Source organism: Peromyscus eremicus, chromosome 18 (assembly GCF_949786415.1).
Source record: "Peromyscus eremicus chromosome 18, PerEre_H2_v1, whole genome shotgun sequence".
NCBI lineage: Eukaryota > Metazoa > Chordata > Mammalia > Rodentia > Cricetidae > Peromyscus > Peromyscus eremicus.
In genome coordinates, this window is record NC_081434.1 from 6882123 (window position 1) to 6902744 (window position 20622).

At 40.8% G+C, this 20622-nt stretch overlaps 1 protein-coding gene across 2 annotated transcripts in view; it reads left to right on the forward strand.

Moving 5' to 3' along the window:
* The window catches only part of Mon2 (MON2 homolog, regulator of endosome-to-Golgi trafficking), a 75430-nt gene that overhangs the window by 32131 nt on the left and 22677 nt on the right, over positions 1 to 20622 (forward strand). For both annotated transcript variants that reach the window (XM_059245760.1, XM_059245761.1), the window contains exons 13-25: positions 794 to 875; positions 1653 to 1837; positions 2920 to 3032; positions 3695 to 3799; positions 4113 to 4193; positions 4526 to 4599; positions 4683 to 4773; positions 8637 to 8738; positions 9794 to 9904; positions 11903 to 12078; positions 13877 to 14039; positions 15217 to 15510; positions 16910 to 17108. In XM_059245760.1, the coding sequence (XP_059101743.1) occupies positions 794 to 875; positions 1653 to 1837; positions 2920 to 3032; positions 3695 to 3799; positions 4113 to 4193; positions 4526 to 4599; positions 4683 to 4773; positions 8637 to 8738; positions 9794 to 9904; positions 11903 to 12078; positions 13877 to 14039; positions 15217 to 15510; positions 16910 to 17108 (1776 nt within the window). The remainder of the gene's footprint in view (positions 1 to 793; positions 876 to 1652; positions 1838 to 2919; positions 3033 to 3694; positions 3800 to 4112; positions 4194 to 4525; positions 4600 to 4682; positions 4774 to 8636; positions 8739 to 9793; positions 9905 to 11902; positions 12079 to 13876; positions 14040 to 15216; positions 15511 to 16909; positions 17109 to 20622) is intronic.

A 20622-nucleotide genomic window follows, 5' to 3' on the forward strand; every position in this document is an offset into this window, starting at 1 on the left:
TACATATTTGTAAATCCTATCTCCAACAATGAGGTACCCAATGCCATTTTATTCATGTGTTGACTTACTTGCTTGATTCTCAACAGATATAACAGTATTCTAGCTGAGCAAGTATTTTAGATGGTAGTCTGCACTAGTTTCCAGTTGATCTCACAGATGGACAGTTTGGTCTGTTGAAGGTATAGGGAGGAGGAAGTGGAGTTATGTATTTTTAAAAAGATATTAGTTAACTGAGGTATTGAAGTATCTTTTAATATATTTTTGTTGTTGTTGTTTGGTTTTTCAAGACAGGGTTTCTCTGTGTAGTTTTGGAGCCTTTCCTGGAACTCGCTCTGTAGACCAGACTGGCCTCGAACTCATAGAGATCTGCCTGGCTCTGCCTCCCAAGTGCTGGGATTAAAGGTGTGTGACATCACCACCCAGCTAATACATTTTGTTTTGTTTTGTTTTTTGAGACAGTGTTTCTCTGTAGCTTTGGAACCTGTCCTGGATCTCGCTCTGTAGACCAGGCTGGCCTCTAACTCACAGAGATCTGCCTTGTCTCTTCCCCCTTGAGTGCTGGGATTAAAGGCATGTGCCACCACTGCTCTACTATAATATATGTTTTAAAACAACTTAACTTTCAGACTTTTTGTTGTGAAACTATCACAGATTCTGCATTTTCATCATTTGGATATTTTAGAGATTAGTGTTTGTGTCTAATAACTGGGTTGTTAGTAGAATATTTGAATTTTATAGATGACAGTTGATTGTAGCAGGCATAACATGATTGAGTGTTGTGTTTCCTTTTCAGTTAGTAGAGCTGTTTGGGAAGAGATGGTGAGCGCCTGCTGGTGTGGTCTTCTCGCTGCGCTCTCCCTCCTTCTTGATGCCAGGTACTAAGTCTTCGTAAGTTTTCTGTTACGTCATCATAGTTCAAACCAGCAAAAAAGTTCATTCCACTTGTCCTCAGAATATATTTCCTACCTGAGTTTTCTGTATGATTAGAACTTTGTTGCTTATCTTTAATTTCATGCGCAGTATCATCATTTGTGTGCACACTGTCGTGATGAAATTAGGATAATTAACCTTGCCATCACTGTATCATTTCTTAAAAACAGTGCTCTTTGGCGCCCCCCCCTTGGCGCCCGCGTTTGCTCTGAACTCCCACCGGAGTTCATTGTCATCATGCTTTAATCCAAAATACATTGTCAGATTACAGAACCCTGGTAGCATGCCAAGCCTTACCACGGCTTCTGCAATGATGATATTTGCTTGATGTTTCTCCTGAGATTTAACTGATTTCAAGATGTTTGATGCCAGGTGTGGTAGTTCCTGCCTGTAATCCCAGCACTTAGAAGGCTGAGGCAGGTGAATCACAGGGAGTTGGAGGCCAGCCGGGACTATAGACCTTGTCTCAAAACAAAATAAATAAATAAAGTGCTTGATATTTTCAGTGAAATCTTTAAGTTCCCGATCTTTCTTCCAGCTGTGTGTGCATCACAACGCATAGTTCTGCTTTTTAGATATCCTGTTAGTAGGTTAAAATTGCATGCTAAGTCTGTTGGTTTTAGCTTTTCTTAAAACCTCACTGACTATGTAAGCCCACATCTTGTTTTAAAGTGTAACCTAAAATAAATTAATCAGATAAACAAAATGCCTTATCTTTTCAGCACAGATGAGGCTGCCACCGAGAATATTTTAAAAGCTGAACTGACTATGGCTGCTCTGTGTGGAAGACTGGGCCTTGTGACTTCAAGGGACGCTTTTATCACTGCAATCTGCAAAGGCTCCTTGCCTCCACACTATGCTCTCACCGTGCTGAATGCCACCACTGCGGCTACACTTTCCAATAAATGTAAGCAGTAAACTGCACAGCTTTCTCTCTGTCTAGTGGGATGACAGGAAGTGTGAGTTCAGGCCCCCGCTGTTCTGTGCATTGACTGTCGCCTCGGGCAGCTAGCTTCCTGCCTTCCCGTTCTGTCCACCTCTTCAAAACAGTTCTGTTTTGGTTTGGGTTGGTTTTGATTTTGGTTTTGTTTTTTTGAGACAGGCTTTCTTTGTGTAGCCCTGGCTGTCCTGGAACTCACTCTGTAGACCAGGCTGGCCTTGAACTCACAGAGATCCACCTGCCTCTGCCTCCCGAGTACTGGTATTAAAGGCGTGCACCACCTCCTGGCTAAAACAGTTCTTTCATCTCTTTAAAAGGGAAGAGAGAAGATGTGACTTGGGGTCACTGGGCCTTTATGTTTCTCCTCCCAGTGTGGCCATTAGCAAACATCCCCTCTTTTCTCTCTGCACTGAAAAAAGGATGGAGAGAAGAAGAATATAGTGATAGCAATTTTAAGTCATGATTATGCAGAGAAAATAGTGTAATTCCAGCATTCCTTTGTAAACTATAATTCATTGTTGAAGTGATGATTGCTGTTTTTCTATTTGACCTAGTAGAACTATAGTATTTCCAACCACTTATATTCTAATCACTAACATTCAAAAACCAATTTTCTTGGCTAATACTTTGAAAACACTGTTTATTTATATGTATGTATTTAAATGTAATATAGCTTACATTTAATATACATATATTTCAATGTGACACTCAGATTTCACACTCAAAATTTATTTGCCTTTAACTAGAAAAGTACACATAGATACATGTTTAAAATAGTTAATGTGTCCTAATTCTGTTTTACTTATAAATGAGCTGCCAAGTTTAATAATTTTAACAATTTATGTAGAAATTATTTCATATTTGCTTCTTTTAGTGTGTACACCTTATGAGTTTTCAGATGTTTGCATGCATCGGATAAATAGTACTGCTGCTTAATTGTTATGGTTGAACTTTATTCAAATTAATGTTTTATAGTATAAAACAATATAACATTACCTTGAAAGAACTGAAAGCAGTATCTTGCATTCAGGCTTTCCTTTGTGTTCTAGCATATTCTATCCAGGGCCACAGTGTCATGATGATAAGTCCGTCTAGTGAATCCCACCAGCAGGTTGTGGCAGTGGGTCAGCCTCTAGCGGTCCAGCCTCAAGGAACAGTAATGGTAATGCAGTTGGGGTGTTGGGGCTTAATTTGGTTACCGATGAACGATCAATGAGACTGTCATACTTTTTTTTTTTTTTTTTTGTACTTGACAAGTGTTATTACTTACTTAGTGTCTTTTACCTGGAGGATGTTCCAGAACAAGCTAGTTATCTATTTTCTTGACATTATCATAACCAACATAATAATACAACTTCTTTTGCACATCTGTATGTTTATATGGTGTGCATTCACATGTGTATACATATGTTGGCACATATGTATAGGCCATTATGTGTGTACATGTGTTTGTGTTTGTCTTCCTCTGCTGCTCCACATTATTACTGATTCAGGGTTTCTAACTGTCTTGAATGAGGAGCTCTCCTGCTAGTCTGGGTCGCCCAGTCTCCACCTCCCCATGGCTGGAGTTATAGGCAGGTCACCATGCCCTCCCAACATGTCTGTGGGTTATTGGGATCTGAACTCTAGCTCTCACACTCACATGGCAAACATTTTACTCAATGAACCATCTCCCCAGCTCTGATAACACAACTTTAATTAAGCAAACCATCCAAACTTACTTTCTTAGTATTCTTGGCTTTTATTTAAGACAGTCTCTGAACATGTTGCTTTGATTTTGAGGACTCTAGAGCAGTTGCTGCAAATCTGTCTTTTTCCACATAGCTGACTTCCAAGAACATCCAGTGCATGAGGACTCTACTCAACTTGGCACACTGCCATGGCTCTGTGCTCGGGACATCGTGGCAGCTTGTCTTGGCAACTCTGCAGGTGCGTTGTGGCGTCAGGTGCTAGACTGATGGTCGCTAACAGCTAAACATGCCTGTTGGTCCCGCAGGCCGGCCTGATAAATAGTACGAGAGAGGAGAAGGTTAGAAGGAATAAAACCGTGGCTTAAGTAATGGACCACTTACAATGCTCTATCTACTGCTTCTGTGTGCTGTAATTATTTTATATGAATGGTGCTACTTACTTTGATTTTAGTTATTAGTAAACTACCCATTTTAATTTTTATTGCTAGATATTGCTACTGATTTTAGTTATTAGAATTTTTATAGTTTTATAAACTTGTTTTAATTGTCAGCATCTTGTATGGATTCTGGGACTAAAGCCTAGTGGTGGTGGCGCCTTGAAGCCTGGAAGAGCTGTAGAAGGACCCAGTACAGTAAGTGACAGCCCTTCCTATCCAGTGGGCGCTTCTTAAAATGTCACACTTAGTGCATGAGCTGGCTTTCTGAAACCTAGGGCCTATGCTGAGACATTTTGCTCAGCCTTGGTGTAGGGAAGAGGGGACTGGACCTGCCTCAACTGAATCTACCAGGCTGAGCTGAATCCCCAGGGGAAACCTTGCCTGGGAGGATTTGGGGGGAAAGTTGGGGAGTGGGAGGAGGGAGGAATCCACGGCTGATATGTAAAATTAAATTAATTATAAAATAAAATAAAAAAACCAAACAAACAAAAAGTCACACTTTACATTTGACTTCGTCTTTCCTTTAGGTTCTAACAACAGCAGTGATGACAGATTTGCCAGTGATTTCCAACATACTTTCAAGGCTTTTTGAAAGCTCACAGTAAGTCTGTGTTTTAAATCGACAGCCACATTGTTCCTAGCTGTATATTTGAGATGAAATTGTCTTTTTCCTTTTCATTTTAGGTATCTTGATGACGTATCTTTGCATCATTTAATCAATGCACTTTGTTCCTTATCTCTAGAAGCAATGGATATGGCCTATGGAAATAATAAGGTGTGGTGATTTACATTTCCCTCTAGTCCTACACGGTGTATAAGTGACCTTAGTGCTTGACCGGCGGCACTGGTGCTTTGGTAGCAGTGGCCTGTCAGTGTTGACCATTTGTAGAAGGAGGAAAAAAGAGGGCATGATGTAGCTTGTGATCTGTCTAAGTATGTGATAGAATTTAAAATGATGTCCCTTTTTTCTTATGTGCTGAATATTCTTAGTATTTTATAAATAATGCAACCGAGTTTTTATAGCTAGCTTTCATAAAATATCTTGATAGTGTTTGTATTTGGCATTTATGATTTGGGTAATGCGAGATTGCGGTTAGGAAAAGTGTGTGGCAGGTTTGGGTGGCTGTGCTGTGTGGCCATCACAGGAATGGAAAACCCAAAGCTCACTCTGTTTCGGAAGCCAGCGAGTCTCCCCACCTCGCAGTTAAACGTTTTCATTTCCCATCAATTAAGTAGAATAGGACTTCTGTCAGGTAAGTGTAGAACAGTACTTCTGATAATGGCATTCAAGAACATCCCTTTCCATCCTCCATTTTTTCTATAACATTTATAAAGCACAGGAAAATTTGAGTCTAGTCATATTTTAGAAATTGTTATTTTAAATGAACTGTGTTTGAGGCTAACAGCATTCAGTAGTAAAGCACTTGCCTACACTGTGGGAGGCCTTGGGTTTTATTCCATTACTACAAAAATAAATACAGAAAAAGTGAATCAGAAAATAAGAAGTAGTTATTACTTGAGAGAGTGACTCATGGTACTTGTCTAATGGGCATGAGGTCCTAGCACTGTAAAACATGAATGAAGTCCTTTGTACATTTTGAAAATGGTATGTGTATATGTTCATTCATTCAGGTGCCCTTGGAATCAGAAGGTAGTAGTGTGGCTAAACTGCAATCCTCTTCAGGAGCAGCCAACACTCTTAGCCAATGAGCCATCTCTCCAGCCCCCTTTCTACATTTAAAAATAAGTATAGTTTGATCACTTCCAAATATATAAAGACAATTCAGTTTTTTTGTTTTTGTTTTTGTTTTTTTTTTTTTTACTCAGAAAACCCCTACCTGTGCCTCTATGCCTCTAAGTTGAGGTATACTCCCTATTTTCCCCCCAACAATTGTGCAGTTTTTGCAGTATCAGATATTTTTGAACCTTATTTATTTGTATTTTATGTACATTAGTGTTTTGCCTGCATTTTGTGTCTGTGTGAGGGTGTTGGATCCCCTGGAACAGGAGTTACAGACAGTTGTGAGCTGCCATGTGGGTGCTGGGAATTGAACCTGGGTCCTCTGGAAGAACAGCCAGTGCTCTTAACCACTGAGCCATCTCTCCAGCTCTGACAATTCAGTTTTTTTAATAATAACTATACAGCCTCAAATTCTGTTGTCTCCAAAGTTCTTAATTATCGTTGTTGCTCTGTGGCTTGTCTCTTCTCTCCTGGAGCCGAACAGTAGCTCAGGTGGTAGAGTGCTTGCTGTGTGTGCACGAGACCAGACTGTCCTTAGCATCACACAAAAGCAGGTATTGGTGATACATACCTATAATCCTGTGCTTGGGAGATGCAGGCAGCAAAATCTGAAGTTCAAGTCCATAGTCAGTTAGTCCAGGTCAGCCACAAAACAAGCAAGCAGAAGTTTTTATTAGGACTGAGAGTTAGCTCAGAGGTTCAGAGCACTGGCTGCTCTTCCAGAGGACCCAGCTTTGCTTCCTAGCACCCACATGGTGGCTCACAGCCATCTTTAACTTTTGTATCAAGATCAAAGCTCTTTTCTAGCTTCCTTGGGCACTGCGTTCACATGGTGAACAGACATATATGCACTACCCAAACACATATAAAAATAAAACAGAAAAAGTTCTTACTAGAGTATGGTTTATATATCATAGTCATAGTTAACGACATGAACATTCAGGTGTTTGAAATATGTATTATTAGTTGTTCCAAATCCAGGCAAGAATAACATTAAATACAATAGTAAACTAATCAGTTTATTGATATCTTGAAAAATGTTACATCTTGAAATTAAATTTCAACACAAAACTATAATATTTTAATAGAGTACCAGATGAAATCCAAGCAAATCTGCAGTGCTTTGTGAATTGTTTCTGTTTGATAAACACATCATGCTTATTTATGTATCTGACACTTGACTATGAGATATAAAGAAAATAAGAGGTTTCCAGTTTCCAAGGGAACTGGAGACTATGGAATGAAAATAAAACTTATAAAACGTGTAAGTCAAAGAGTCCTGGGTTCTGTTTCCATCACAAAACAATATTCAAGTGTAAGTTTCATAAAAATATATAAGATAGACTTTAAAAATGTCCTACATGGACAAGACATCCTTGTCCCCCTTTTTTGCTGAACTGTATCTCTAGTCTTTCTTCCCAGTAGATTTGTTATAGTTCTTAAAGAATCCTCAAACATTTTTTTTTTTTTTTGATGTTTCAAGACATGGTTTCACCGTGTAGCCCTGGCTGTCCTGGATCTCGCTTTGTAGACCAGGCAGGCCTTGAACTCAGAGATCTGCCTGCCTCTGCCTCCTGAGTGCTGGGATTAAAAGCAACTGCTACCACTGCCTGGCAAGAACCCTCAAATTTTAAAGATGCTAACTGCTTAGGGGTACATTCAGAGTGCAGAGCATCAGTTTAGCTGGCGATGCAGACTCATTTTTAAAAGGCCAGTTCCTTATCTATATATAGTATATAGATGACCATGGTTTGTTTTTTTGCTTTTTTTAAGATTAAACTTTTATTCATTATGTTTCGTCTTCTATTTGAAGGACAAATCTAAACCTAAACTCTTTTTTAAAGTCTCATATTCTTGCATGATTAGTTTATTGCAATATTGGAAAAGTTACATTAAAATATTTGAGTAGAAGCTGGATGGTGGTGGCGCACGCCTTTTATCCAGCACTCGGGAGGCAGAGCTAGGTGGATCTCTGTGAGTTTCAGGCCAGCTTGGTCTACAAAGTGAGTTCCAGGAAAGGCACAAAGCTACACAGAGAAACCCTGTCTCGAAAAACCAACAACAAAAACAAACAAACAAAAAAATTAGAGTAGAATATAAAACTCATGGAACTTGAGTTAAAGCTTCTTTTGTAAAAAGTCTTTAGGTATGAATCCAGGACATGAGTATGTTCTTGTAACTGCTGCAGATGATTGTTGTGTATATCCCGTTTCATGAAGAGGAAGGAAAAGTAGTAGTAGTACAAGGAGTCCTCACTTGGGAAGACTCAACTTCACCATGTACTTTCTGACATGATCTAGTTTATATACTGTTCTCTCCATTTCACACATCAAAAATTTCAGTAGATACTGTAGTTGACATAAGTTATGTAGCTAGTCAGTGACCTAATCAAGGTGAGACAGCAGGCATTTAAAACTCTGTAGGTATCAGTCTTACCCTTCTACCATAGTTCTCCATAAACATGAATCTTCTACCATAATTCTTAGGGGACCTATTAGATTAGCTCATGTACCAGTTGTCTTAAAATCTCAGTGTAACTTAATTTACAGCTTCCATTAGGGAAGAAAAAGATACTATTAAACATTTTTCATGTTACAAATGTTTTCAGTACCATAAAATGTTAGTATAGAAATTTTTTTTAAAAATTGGATTTGTAGGTCTTTAAGGTCTATAGCTTATTCACATTTTGTGCCAGTATGATTTTGGGGTAACTTGAAGAGCTGTTTTGAAAAGTCTTTTGGCAAAAAGACTTGCCTTATGATAATAGGTTCTGTTATATTTACTGCTGACTTTATATAGAGAGACTAATCATAACTTAATCATAGTATTGTTCTATTTTATTCACAGCTAGTTCTCAGAATTCCTTTAACATAACAAATGTAATGTTTCCTCCTTAGGAACCATCTCTCTTTGCTGTTGCCAAACTGTTAGAAACTGGTCTAGTTAATATGCACAGAATAGAGATTTTATGGAGACCTCTAACTGGCCATCTGCTTGAGGTGAACTCTCTTTCTTAAATACTGTTTATTTCTGCTGATAAAGGTGTGTACATTGATCTTATGATTCAACATAACGACAGACTGCCTTTCCCCTCCCCTTCCTTGCCCCTTATATTTTAAGACTGTAGTTGTGCAGTAACTAGCGTGGGGAAGAGTTAATCAAATAAAAATGGTAAAGGGTTAGCTTGTGAAATACCATGATATCAACTGTCTGTTGGGAATGGTTTCCTTTGATGACAGGATCTTGATTCACCTCATTTCAGGTGTTTCTGAAAGTTTGAAGTTTGGGATGAGTGAGTCACAGATAGACCTTGTTCCCAGGTTTGCTACAATGGAGGGAGCGTGAGAGAAAAAAGCTGTTTTGCTGCCACTAAATCATAGGTAGTGAGAGAATTTTATCTAGCTACATCTCTTCCTCCACTTGAGCCTTGATAATTAGCTGGTGTTTAACTCAGGCTGCTTCCGTTGGTACAGCGTTTGGGGGCCATAGTCATTTAATGCCATTTTAGAAACCTGAGAAAGAGAACTATTCTTCCTAAAATGTTACCTATTTTATTGGAATTAAATTTATCCATAAAGGATATGTGCAGATTTCTCTATGATTAAACCATCTTATCAGGTGAGATTAGGCTCAAGACAGTGTGCCAACAGTCATATGAAATGTTCAAGTCCTGGGTTCAATCCCTTGCACCAATTTGGGGGGACTACAAAAGCAGCAGCAGCCAACCCTCGGGAGACGCTTGCTTCTGTTTCCTTTGGTGACGTCATTCCTGCCGTCATGGACTCCTTCCTTTGCTGTGACCCGTTTCAGTTTCACCTTTTGTCTTTTGTCTTTCTCTCTACCGCCTCCCCTTGCCTTTATTCAGAAGGTAAGCTTACAGAAAATTCTGGATATAATTTTTCTTTTACTGTTTACTGAACGTGTGGTATTTTTAAGTTGTAAAACGCCTACAAAGCTGTAATACAGCCTTGGTTTTCCTGTTCTCAAGTTACTGCATGTTTCTTAGCTGATGTATACAATGAAATGTAATCTTACCATACGTACATTTCTCAAGGTGTGCCAGCATCCAAACTCTCGAATGAGAGAATGGGGAGCCGAAGCCCTGACGTCCCTCATTAAAGCGGGGCTGACCTTTAACCACGAGCCCCCACTTTCACAGAACCAGGTAAAGACGTGTTAAACGATCACTCGCACATGTCATTGTATGTCAGGGCACCTCCTGACACTGTAGTGTAAATCTTCTTGGGTGAGGCAGGGCCTTAGGGACCCCGGCTGGCCTCCCGTCCTCACCTCCCAAGTGCTGGGATTTTAAGGTGTGTGCCACCAAGCCAATATCTAAAACAGAATTCATAAACAGTATTCTATTTGACTTGTGGGCTGTGGACTGCTTTTTAATGCTAACAGTTTTAGGATGGTCTTCATGAAAACATTTCCATGATGCTGAATGAAGTTAAATTTCCTGAAGCTGTTCTCCAGTCTGCAGATAGCCCTCTTGGAGAAGGGCTAAAGTTTCTCTCTGGGGCCTCCTCTGCCATGTCCCTGCCACTGTCCCTCACACAGGGACAGAGCAGGAGCAGAAGCAGCAAGTACAGTGAAGCAGCAGGTTGTGGTGTGGTGGGGAGTGGGGGGGCAGGGCGGGGCGCTTGCTCAGTTGTGGAGGCCAGCGGCAGATACTGGATGTCTTCCCTCACACTGCCACTTCTCTGGTGAGACGGTCTCGGTGCGTCTGCAGCCCTCCACGCCAGCCACACCGCTCTGTCCACCCCACCAGTGCCAGGGCTACAGATGGCTGTGTGCCGGCCTCTCTCTGTGGTGCTGGGGATCTGAACTCAGGTCCTTATGCCTACCCTGCCAGGCTTTTACCCACGAGCATCTCCCCAGCTCCAGTAAAACAGATTCTATTTGTAAATCATTTGTCTGTTCGTACGTTCAGAATTCTCCCTTGTGCTTATTTCCTGTCCTTTCTTTACCGTTCATGTATATTTTAGTTTGGTTTTGAAAGTTCACTGAAGTAGCACTGTTTCAAGACCGAGTAAAACAAGCAGCTAATAGCTATTACCGTTCCCTTATCATCTTACTGTCCTGTGAGTGTGTTCTGCAGTGAGCTGGGCACGCCGTTGTTGAATATAGGCACTAGCACAGCATCATTGGCACCCAGACAGACCTGTGGCACATGCTCATGCATACTAAATAAGTAGTAATAAAACCATTTAGACTCACTTTCTATTCACTTTATTATCCTCAGTGTCTGCTCAACGCCCGGTGCACAGTGAAAACTTAAGAAATATTTGTTTAGTAAATTAACCACATAAAATAAAAATTGGAGAGAAGAAAATTAAAATGAAGTGCTTTTTAGATGCTGAAAGGGATAAAACAGAGTACTTTTTATCCCAACAAAGTTTATGGCTTAACAATAATTCTTATTAAAGCACATAATTTCAAATTTTTATAGTTTTTTATATCATACTTGAGAATTTTACATTTAATTACATGCTATATGTAAATAAAGTAAGTGAAAGATAATACTAGATATTGGGAATTAGTTTTTTTTCTTCAAATGTAGCTAAAGATATATTTCTTTTGGTGATGTTCATCTCTAGTAGGTCTAAGAAGTAAGGTAACTCCACTTTTATTTAACATACTGAAGATTGGTTTGTTTTCCCCCTTTACTTAAAAGCAGAGATAAGCCAGGCGGTGGTGGCGCACGCCTTTTATCCCAGCACTTGGGAGGCAGAGCCAGGTGGATCTCTGTGAGTTCGAGGCCAGCCTGGGCTACAGAGCGAGATCCAGGACAGGCACCAAAACAACACAGAGAAACCCTGTCTCAGAAAAAAAAGAAAAAGGCAGAGCTAAGTGACAAACCTCCAAAGATTCCTGCTAGAGAAATCCTAGCCTGTGTTCTGTTAGTGGGAACCTTCGTGTTTACTACAGTACTGTGAGTGGAGCTGAGTCGACCTCAGAGGGAACAGGAAGAAAGGTGGTGCACTCTGGGGTCCCAGCACTGAGGACACTGAAGTGCAAGGTCACCTGACCCAAGACTTCTAGACCAACTGAGGCGGCATCGAGTCGGCATTGCCAAAGGACCAAAGTGAGGCGGGCCGGCTGTGAGGAGGCCGTCTTTGCTCCTCCTGTCTTCTCCTAATTCCCTTCTTGTCCCTTCTAGAGACTGCAGCTGCTTTTGTTGAACCCGCTAAAGGAGATGTCCAGTATTAACCATCCGGATATCCGACTCAAGCAGTTAGAATGTGTGCTGCAGATTCTGCAGAGTCAGGGGGACAGTCTCGGGCCTGGATGGCCTTTAGTTCTTGGAGTCATGGGAGCAATCAGAAACGATCAAGGGTGAGTGTTGGAGATGAATGCCCAACATGTGAGAGAGTCAGAAGGAGTCCATCCTGCTCATGTCCAGGATTTACCATAACCTACCATAAACTACCCCAGTTAGCGCCGGGAACGCTCAAGTATTATTTTGGTTTTAAAAGGATAGGAGATATGCTGTTTTAGGACATTTATATTAGATATAAGATCTGATTATAAGATAAACAAGCCAACCTAACATTTTATAACAGATCTAAAGGACCACATATATTAAGAAGTCTTAACAAATTGCTTTAAAATGACTTTATTCATTTGTTTCTTAAACATTTATTCTGTTTAGTATATCCCAAATACTGAGCTTCTCAGCTGTTGTGAGTACACAAATAAACAACCACTACCTAGAATACAAGTAGTCTACAAGTAAGAAAGCACTTTACCACAAAAGAAAGCGCTAGTGGTAAGGGTAGAGCCAGAGCTATAAATTCTTAGAAATGACTTGTGTGCTTTTAAAAGTTGCATATCTGATTAAATTATCCAGTTGACAGATGTGCCACTGTGACTGGAAGAGCCAAGGGAAGAACGGGAAGTGTGGAAGCAGTGGCAGGTGCTCTCTTAGAAGTAAGAGGTATTGGAGGGATTACAGTGGACTCTGGAGGCAAAGGAGAAATGGCAGTCTAGAACAATCCTCAGGTCTCTGACTGAGGGAAACTTGTGAATGTGATGATGCCATTAGATAAACAGGGAATCCAGAGGGAATGTTTGAATGGGATTTAGGGTTTTGCTTAATTTAGGATAGAACACCAGTAGAGCAGATTAGCAAGTACTGGATATGCTTATCTGAGATTCTGCAATATCACACACACAGTCTTCTCTTAGTGACAAGCATAGTTGAGGTTTGGTTTGGTTTGGTTTGAGACAGGGTTTCTCTGTATACCCATGGCTGTCCTGGAACTCTCTCTGTAGACCAGCCTGGCCCTGAACTAACAGAAATCTGCCTGCCTCTGCCTCCCCAGTGCTGGGATTAAAGGAGTGTGCCACCATGCCCAGCTATTGTTGAGTTTTATATTAAAACTATTGAGAAAAAATCGGGGCTGGAGAGATGGCTCAGCAGTTAAGAGCACTGGCTGTTCTTCCAGAGGTCCTGAGTTCAATTCCCAGCAACTACGTGGTGGCTCACAACCATCTGTAATGAGATCTGGTGCCCTCTTCTGTCCTGCAGTCATACATGTTATATACACAGTAAATAAATAAATCTTTAAAAAAAAAAAAAACTATTGAGAAAATTAATGAGACTAGTAGAGAAAATTAATATTTAAGCATTTGTAATAGTAAATTTCTTTAAAAGTATAACATATTGGAATGATTAAAGTAAAAAGGACCAACTTACATCAAGTTGAAGTTGATCTTCTCAACTCAATGCAGTTTACAAAGTAGGATGTATCCTATAAGGATGAAATGAATTAATATGCGTTCAGTACTTAGAAACTCTATAGCATATTGGAAGCTTGATAATTAGTAATTATTATTTTTCCTTTACATTATTTGCCACTTGTTCTAGTTTCTTTTCTATTGCTGGGATAAACACCATAACCAAAAGTCACTTGAGGAGTAAAGCATTCTTTGGCTTAACACATCCCAGTCATCGTCCGTCAGGAAGTCAAGGCAGGATCTAAAGTAGGAACTGGAGGAATTCTGCACACTGGGTTGCCTTCTTCCTTGTTCAAATTCTAAAGTAAAAGTTTGCTTGGTTGAGATTATTATAGGTATGTTTTCTCACACCTTTCTTTTAAATGTGCATTATCTGTTTCTTCTGTGTTTTCAGAGAATCACTAATAAGAACTGCCTTCCAGTGTCTTCAGTTGGTTGTGACAGATTTCCTACCAACAATGCCTTGTTCTTGCCTACAGATAGTTGTAGATGTTGCAGGTAGCTTTGGACTTCATAACCAAGAACTTAATATTAGCTTAACTTCAATAGGCTTATTGGTAAGTATCATTGCTTTTCTTATGATATCATTTTTAAATGACAGTTATGCAGTAAGCAGTGAATACTTAACAGTGCAAACATCCTCCATGGGGAATTAAGTAATCTTGGAAACAAACCATCAGTAGCAGGACATTTGCAGGTTTGCTATACTGAGCTTTAAAATTCGTGAGAGAGGACTTAGTGAGATAATCAGCATAGATGTATGAAGGAGGCTCGTGATTTGACGTTAGTGTGCAGATGTAGGGATCTTAAATAACTTTAATAACATTTTATTATTAACTAATAACTAGTTAGACACAGGAGACAGCATATTATAGTGGAGGCTCTGAGGACAGGCATGCATGTATTGGTTATTGAATTATTGACACATGAGTCTTATTTTACATGTTTTGAGTATAGAGGTAGTATGTTAGGGTATTGCAAGTATTATACATGAAGTAAATATGAAGAGAACTGCCCCCAATATTTGTAGTTTATCTAAGGAAATTGGACTCTTGTCTGTTAAAATTCAGAAAGTTTATAAAGCCGAACTTAAATTTCTCTCATAAGTTAGTTAAGTACTATTTGAAGGTAATTGTTTAAAATCTCCTAAATGCTATTATAATTCAGAAGTCCCATAAAATTGGACTTTAAATGTCTCACACAAAGTAAGTAAGTTAGTGTTTTTCTATTAAAAAAAAAAAAAAGTGAGCATGGAAGAGAGTGTAATGTGTTCCATACAAACCTGTTGCCAAAGAGCAGCTGTTAGTTGAGGGCTGGTACCCCGACACCCTCCTTTACTGTGTTTCCGTCATTGGCCCCATCATTAATTCACATACTTTACTGTCGTTGAGAACGAGGTCTTTGGTGTATGTTAAGCAGTTCTTTTTGTATGAAATTATAAATTATTAAGTGATACTAAGGAATTTTGTTGTGTTGCTAATGTATTGTTTTATAGTTAACAATTATAATGACTAGGTACTATGTGTATCAGCACATTGAAATTCATTATTCTATATATAATAGAAAATTTTCATAATAAAAAGTACAGGACATTAATAAAAGTTAAGGCTAAGACAAAATAATAAATTTTCTTGAAATTTGAGACACTAATAAGAGAAATACTTTTATTAAGCCTATTCTGAAGTTTAAACAAAATTTGTGATTAAAGTTATATTTTTATATTTTTCTTTTTAGTGGAATATTTCAGATTATTTTTTCCAAAGAGGGGAAACTATCGAAAAAGAGTTAAATAAAGAAGAGGCAGCCCAGCAGAGGCAGGCAGAAGAGAAAGGCGTGTCTCTAAATCGGCCATTCCACCCCGCACCCCCATTTGATTGCCTGTGGCTGTGTCTTTATGCGAAACTGGGGGAGCTTTGTGTGGACCCGCGCCCCGCTGTGCGGAAGAGTGCGGGCCAGACTCTGTTTTCTACGATTGGTGCGCACGGGACCTTACTGCAGCACTCAACCTGGCACACGGTTATCTGGAAGGTACTGTGAGGTGGTTTGGGCTGGGGCTTTTCGTTGACATGTGTTTTTACAGTACACATCCTCCAAGAACATGAGTCGGCTTTTAAAGAATCATTCCCATGCATTTGTCGATATTTTTACTCTGTGTGTGTGTGCGCACATATGTGTGTGTGTGTGTGTGAGTGTGTACGTGTCTCTGTGTGTGTCTGTGTCTGTGTATGAGTGCATGCGTATCTGTGTGTGTATATGTGTGTCTGTGTGTGGGTATGTGTGTGTCTCTGTGTATGTGTATGTGTATTCGTGGTGTGTGTGTCTGTCTGTGTGTGTGTATGTGAGTGTGTCTGTGTGTGTGTATGTGAGTGTCTCTGTGTATGTGTGTCTGTGTGTGTGTGAATGTGTCTGTGTGTGTGTATGTGAGTGTATCTGTGTGTGTGTCTGTGTGTGTATGTGAGTGTGTGTGTGTGTCTGTCTGTGTATGTGAGTGTCTGTGTGTGTGTGACTGTGTGTATGTGTGTGTCTCTGTGTGTGTGTATGTGAGTGTCTCTGTGTGTGTGTGTGTCTGTGTGTGTATGTGAGTGTCTGTGTGTGTGTATGTGAGTGTCTGTGTGTGTGTGACTGTGTGTGTGTGTGTGTGTGTGTCTCTGTGTGTATGTGAGTGTCTCTGTGTGTGTGTGTGTCTGTGTGTGTATGTGAGTGTGTCTGTGTGTGTGTGTATGTGTGCACACGTGCACACAGGAACATGGGCACCCACAGAGACTTGGGGTTTCTGTCTCTGCCCCTCTTCCACTCTGTTCTTCCTGATAAATCAGTCCCCCGATTCCTAAAAGCAGCATGTAACAACCATGGTTGTCCTCCTCCTCCTCTTTCCTCTGCTGTCCTTCCTTCCTTCTTTCCTTTCTTGTTGCTCTGCTGGGAATGGAACCCAGGACGTTGTGTCTAGCATTATTAATTCATCTTCTTGGAAGTTTTCTGTTTAATGAAGCACGCCTCCTCGGCTTCTCTGCTGATGCGCCCCCCACTACATCCCATTTGTTCTGATTTTCCTTTAAGTGTGACATTCACCAAGTGCTGACTGTTCTTCCAATACTTTATTGAGTCCTTTAGTCCTCAGCTCAGTCTGGGCATCTCCATAATCATATTTTTTGTGGCCCTTCGTCCTTGTCTCTAGTATTTATTACCCCATAGACGTTCCACAAATAACAAGGCTTAGCTGATGTTCTCTCTGGTTAGTTTTACTTTTTCATAGTCTGTGATCTTAAGGATGAGTTTAAAATACATGGTTGCCTCTTTTAGTCAGTTTCCTCTAATTTATGTAGATTTAATGAAATTGTTACCTATTTTTATAGCTTTTAGGGGGTTTTGCCATTACTTAAGCTGTGCCGTCAATGGCCTTTTTATGACCTTTAAAATAAATATCTAGGTACTCTTTCATCTACTGGACCGAGTTCGAGAATCTTCTACAACTGCAGACAAAGAGAAGATTGAGTCCGGAGGTGGAAATATTTTAATTCATCACTCAAGAGACACAGCAGAGAAACAGTGGGCTGAGACGTGGGTGTTAACGTTGGCTGGCGTGGCAAGAATCTTCAATACCAGACGATACTTACTACAGCCGCTAGGTGCGTAAGTGTTTCTTTTTCTGATTATACAAGTTAGTTATGTTAAAAGAAATTCGGAACACTCATAGGAGACTCTTTGGGACTTGATATATAGTACTACTTCCCAAGAATAATCAGTCTTAACTATAGCCTTTGTGTGTGGTGGGTTCATGTTCATTTCATTGAGGGAAAATAATGCCTACATCCTTTGGACTAGCCTGCAAGGGTGTAGTGATGAGCAGAATACATACAATGTTGAACTTGAGAGAAGGGCCATAATTATGCCCATAAATGCAACATGGCTACAGTGACAAATGCCACAAAGGAAGTTAGGGTGCTGTAGGTTTCGATTTAACATAGATGGGTAGAGCCTCTAGTGGCTCCCTGAGAACTCAGTGTTTTACCTGAGATATGCAGTGTACGTAAGAGTTCATCAGGCCGGGTAAGATGAAGTGAGCATGGCCTCACAGACACATAGATGAAAGACTGCAGAGGAGTAGTGAAGACTAGCATGCTTGAAGGTCTGACACGGGGAGTGAGAGAAATGAGATTCTCAAGGAGGTGTACGCGTAGTAAGAGGTCCGACCATGTTAAATGTGTTCAGCACTTAGACCTCATCCTAGCAGCAGATAAAAACCAAGAAATGATGAGAAGTTTTAAACTCTAAAGTGACTTGATCATATTTTTGGTTCAAAAAGATCACTCTGGTTGGAGAGAGAGAGAGAGAGAGAGAGAGAGAGAGAGAGAGAGAGAGAGAGAGAGATGGCATGGCAGACTGGTGAGGAAACTATTCATACAAATCGGTGGTTCTAAAGCACGACCAAGTTTATGGCTAATTTTATAGAAACATTTGGTAATTATGGAGACTTTCTTATTGTCCAATGGAGGGATGAGAGCTGCTGTCACCTGGAGTACAGGGGCAAGGGATGATGATATACACACTAGAGTGTCCAAGACAATGCCCCAAATAAAGACTGTCCCATTAGGATTGGTGGTGTGTAGCTGGAGTTTTCTCTCTGGGTCTCGCCAAGCCCTGGCAGTCCGACAGCCCACTTATAAAATAAACACACAGACGCTTATATTATTTACAAACTGTATGGCCGTGGCAGGCTTCTTGCTAACTGTTCTTACAGCTTTAATTAATCCGTTTCCATAAATCTACCTTGATGTGGCTCGTGGCTTACCGGCATCTTCACATGCTGTTTGTCATGGTGGTGGCTGGCAGTATCTCTCACTTAGCCTTCCACTTCCCAGCATTCTCCTCTCTCCTTGTCCCGCCTACACTTCCTGCCTGGCCACTGGCCAATCAGTGTTTTATTTATACATAACGATATCCACAGCAGCGGTGGGTTTGAAGCTAGAACCCAAGGGCAGGTTGTAATGCTTTTGGTGTTGGTGGCAGTGTCGGAGACAGTGGTGCTGTTGGACAATTAGTGGTGTGGGAGAGGTCTGCACACCTGTGTGTGTGAGTGTGTGCACGTGGGTCCCGGAGGGTCAGCAGACAATGCAGGGTGTCCGCTGTCACTCTCTGTCTCTGCCCACAGCGCTGAGGTTGCAGGCTCCTTCGCAGCCACGTCTAGTTTTCATACAGTGGTAGGATTTGAACTCCTGTCTTCATGTTCGCCCAGCACGCACTCTGAGACTATAAAGCCCACGCCACTACACCTCTTTGGTTTTGTTTGCTTTGTTTTCCAACATGGACACTAGAGATTAAAGTCAGGTCCTCACACTTGCATGGCAAGTGCTTCCCCAGTGAGCCATTTCCAGGTCCCCTGGGTGGTTTTGAGACAGGGTCTCTACGTAGCCCTGGATGTCCTGGAACTCACTCTGTAGACCAGGCTGCCTCTACCTCTCAAGTGCTGGTATTAAAGGCGTGTGCTACCACACCCAGTGCATTTTTGTTTAATTTAGGTTTTTCTCTCTGTGTAATTTATATATGATAGAATGTACAAAGCATCACTGTTAACACCTGTGCTAACTTTATGCCAGCAGACATGCCCTGCCAAGTATTGCTTTACATTTTTAAATGAAAATATGTATATAAGGCAGCTCAGGTGGCTTGGATAATTTTTATAATGTAAACACTAGGGAATTTGCTTTTAACAGACCCATGTCCAACATATAATTATACATAGACTTTTAGAAAGCTAACTTACTGGTTGGTGTTTCTTCATGTTTGTTTATTTATTGTGTGTATGTGGTGGGGAGCATGCATACATGCCATAGCACATGTGTGGAGGACAGAGGAAAAGTTGGAGGAGTTAGTCCTCTCCTTCTGCCATGTGGCCCATGGGAATTGAACTCTGGTTTTCCAGCTTGGTGGCAAGCTTCTTTTCACCCATCTTGCCAGCCAACAAACATTCTTCTTTTGACTCTGTGATGCATTTTATCCTAATAAGCCATTACTGTTGTAGAAAACATGTGTAAAAAAACTTAGAGCTCTAAATTTATTGTAACATGAAAACTGAAGTATAAAATTAGAATTTTATGCAGTATGAATGACGTAGAACATTTTAAACATTTAGATGGTAAATCATATAGCATACTGTTAAGTTATAACTTCTCCAGTGATTAAGAGTAAGAGCATCTTAGGCTAGAGATACAGTTCAGTGGTAGAGGCCTTGCCTACCATACACGAGAATGTTAATTCAGTACCTAGTCCTGAAGGGGTAGGAATGGGGGGGTGAATATTACTAAAGGTGAATGGAGAGCAGACACGTCACTGACAGCTTTTGTTTCACCCTCCTGTACTTTTATTCTGTTCCCTACTTAACATATACAACCTCTGTGTAGAGATTTTCTGTTATTGCTGTGTTATGGTATTCTGTTTGTTTGGGTTTTTTGGTTTTTGTTTCTTTATTTTTTGTTTTTCTGAGACAGGGTTTCTCTGTGTAGCCCTGGCTGTCCTGGAATTCTCTCTGTAGACCAGGATGACCTCGAACTCAGGGATCCACCTCTCTGTGCTGGGATTAGAGTGCTGGGACTAAAAGCATTTGCCGCCACCACCAGCTGGCTGTGCTGTTGTCTTTTTAATTTGCGTTTGTATTGCTTGTGCACGGCGGGGGGAGGGGGGATCGTGTGTGGACATTCTGCTCAGCATGTGGGAGTCAGAAGAGAGCTTGGGGGACTGATTTTCTCCTGGTACCTGTTTGACACAGGGCCTCTCGTTTCTGCCACTCACTGCACTCAGGGTAACTGGCCTGCCTCCACCTGATGTCTTTAGTGAGCATCTGCATACAGTAGCAGACAACCCATCAGGCTTTGAGTTACAGAGGTGGGCTACGCAGCAGGCTTTGGGTTACAGAGGCGGGCTACCCATCAGGTTTTGGGTTATAGAGGCAGGCTACCCATCAGGCTTTGAGTTACAGAGACGGGCTACCCATCAGGCTTTGAGGCAGGCTACCTGTCAGGCTTTGTGGTTCTGGGGATGGAACTCTGTGAGGCTTGTATGGCAGGTGCCTTTCCTCTGAGCCATCTTGCCAGGCCCTAATTCATGGTTTTAATACCTCAGAACCTAATTACATTCTTTTGAGTT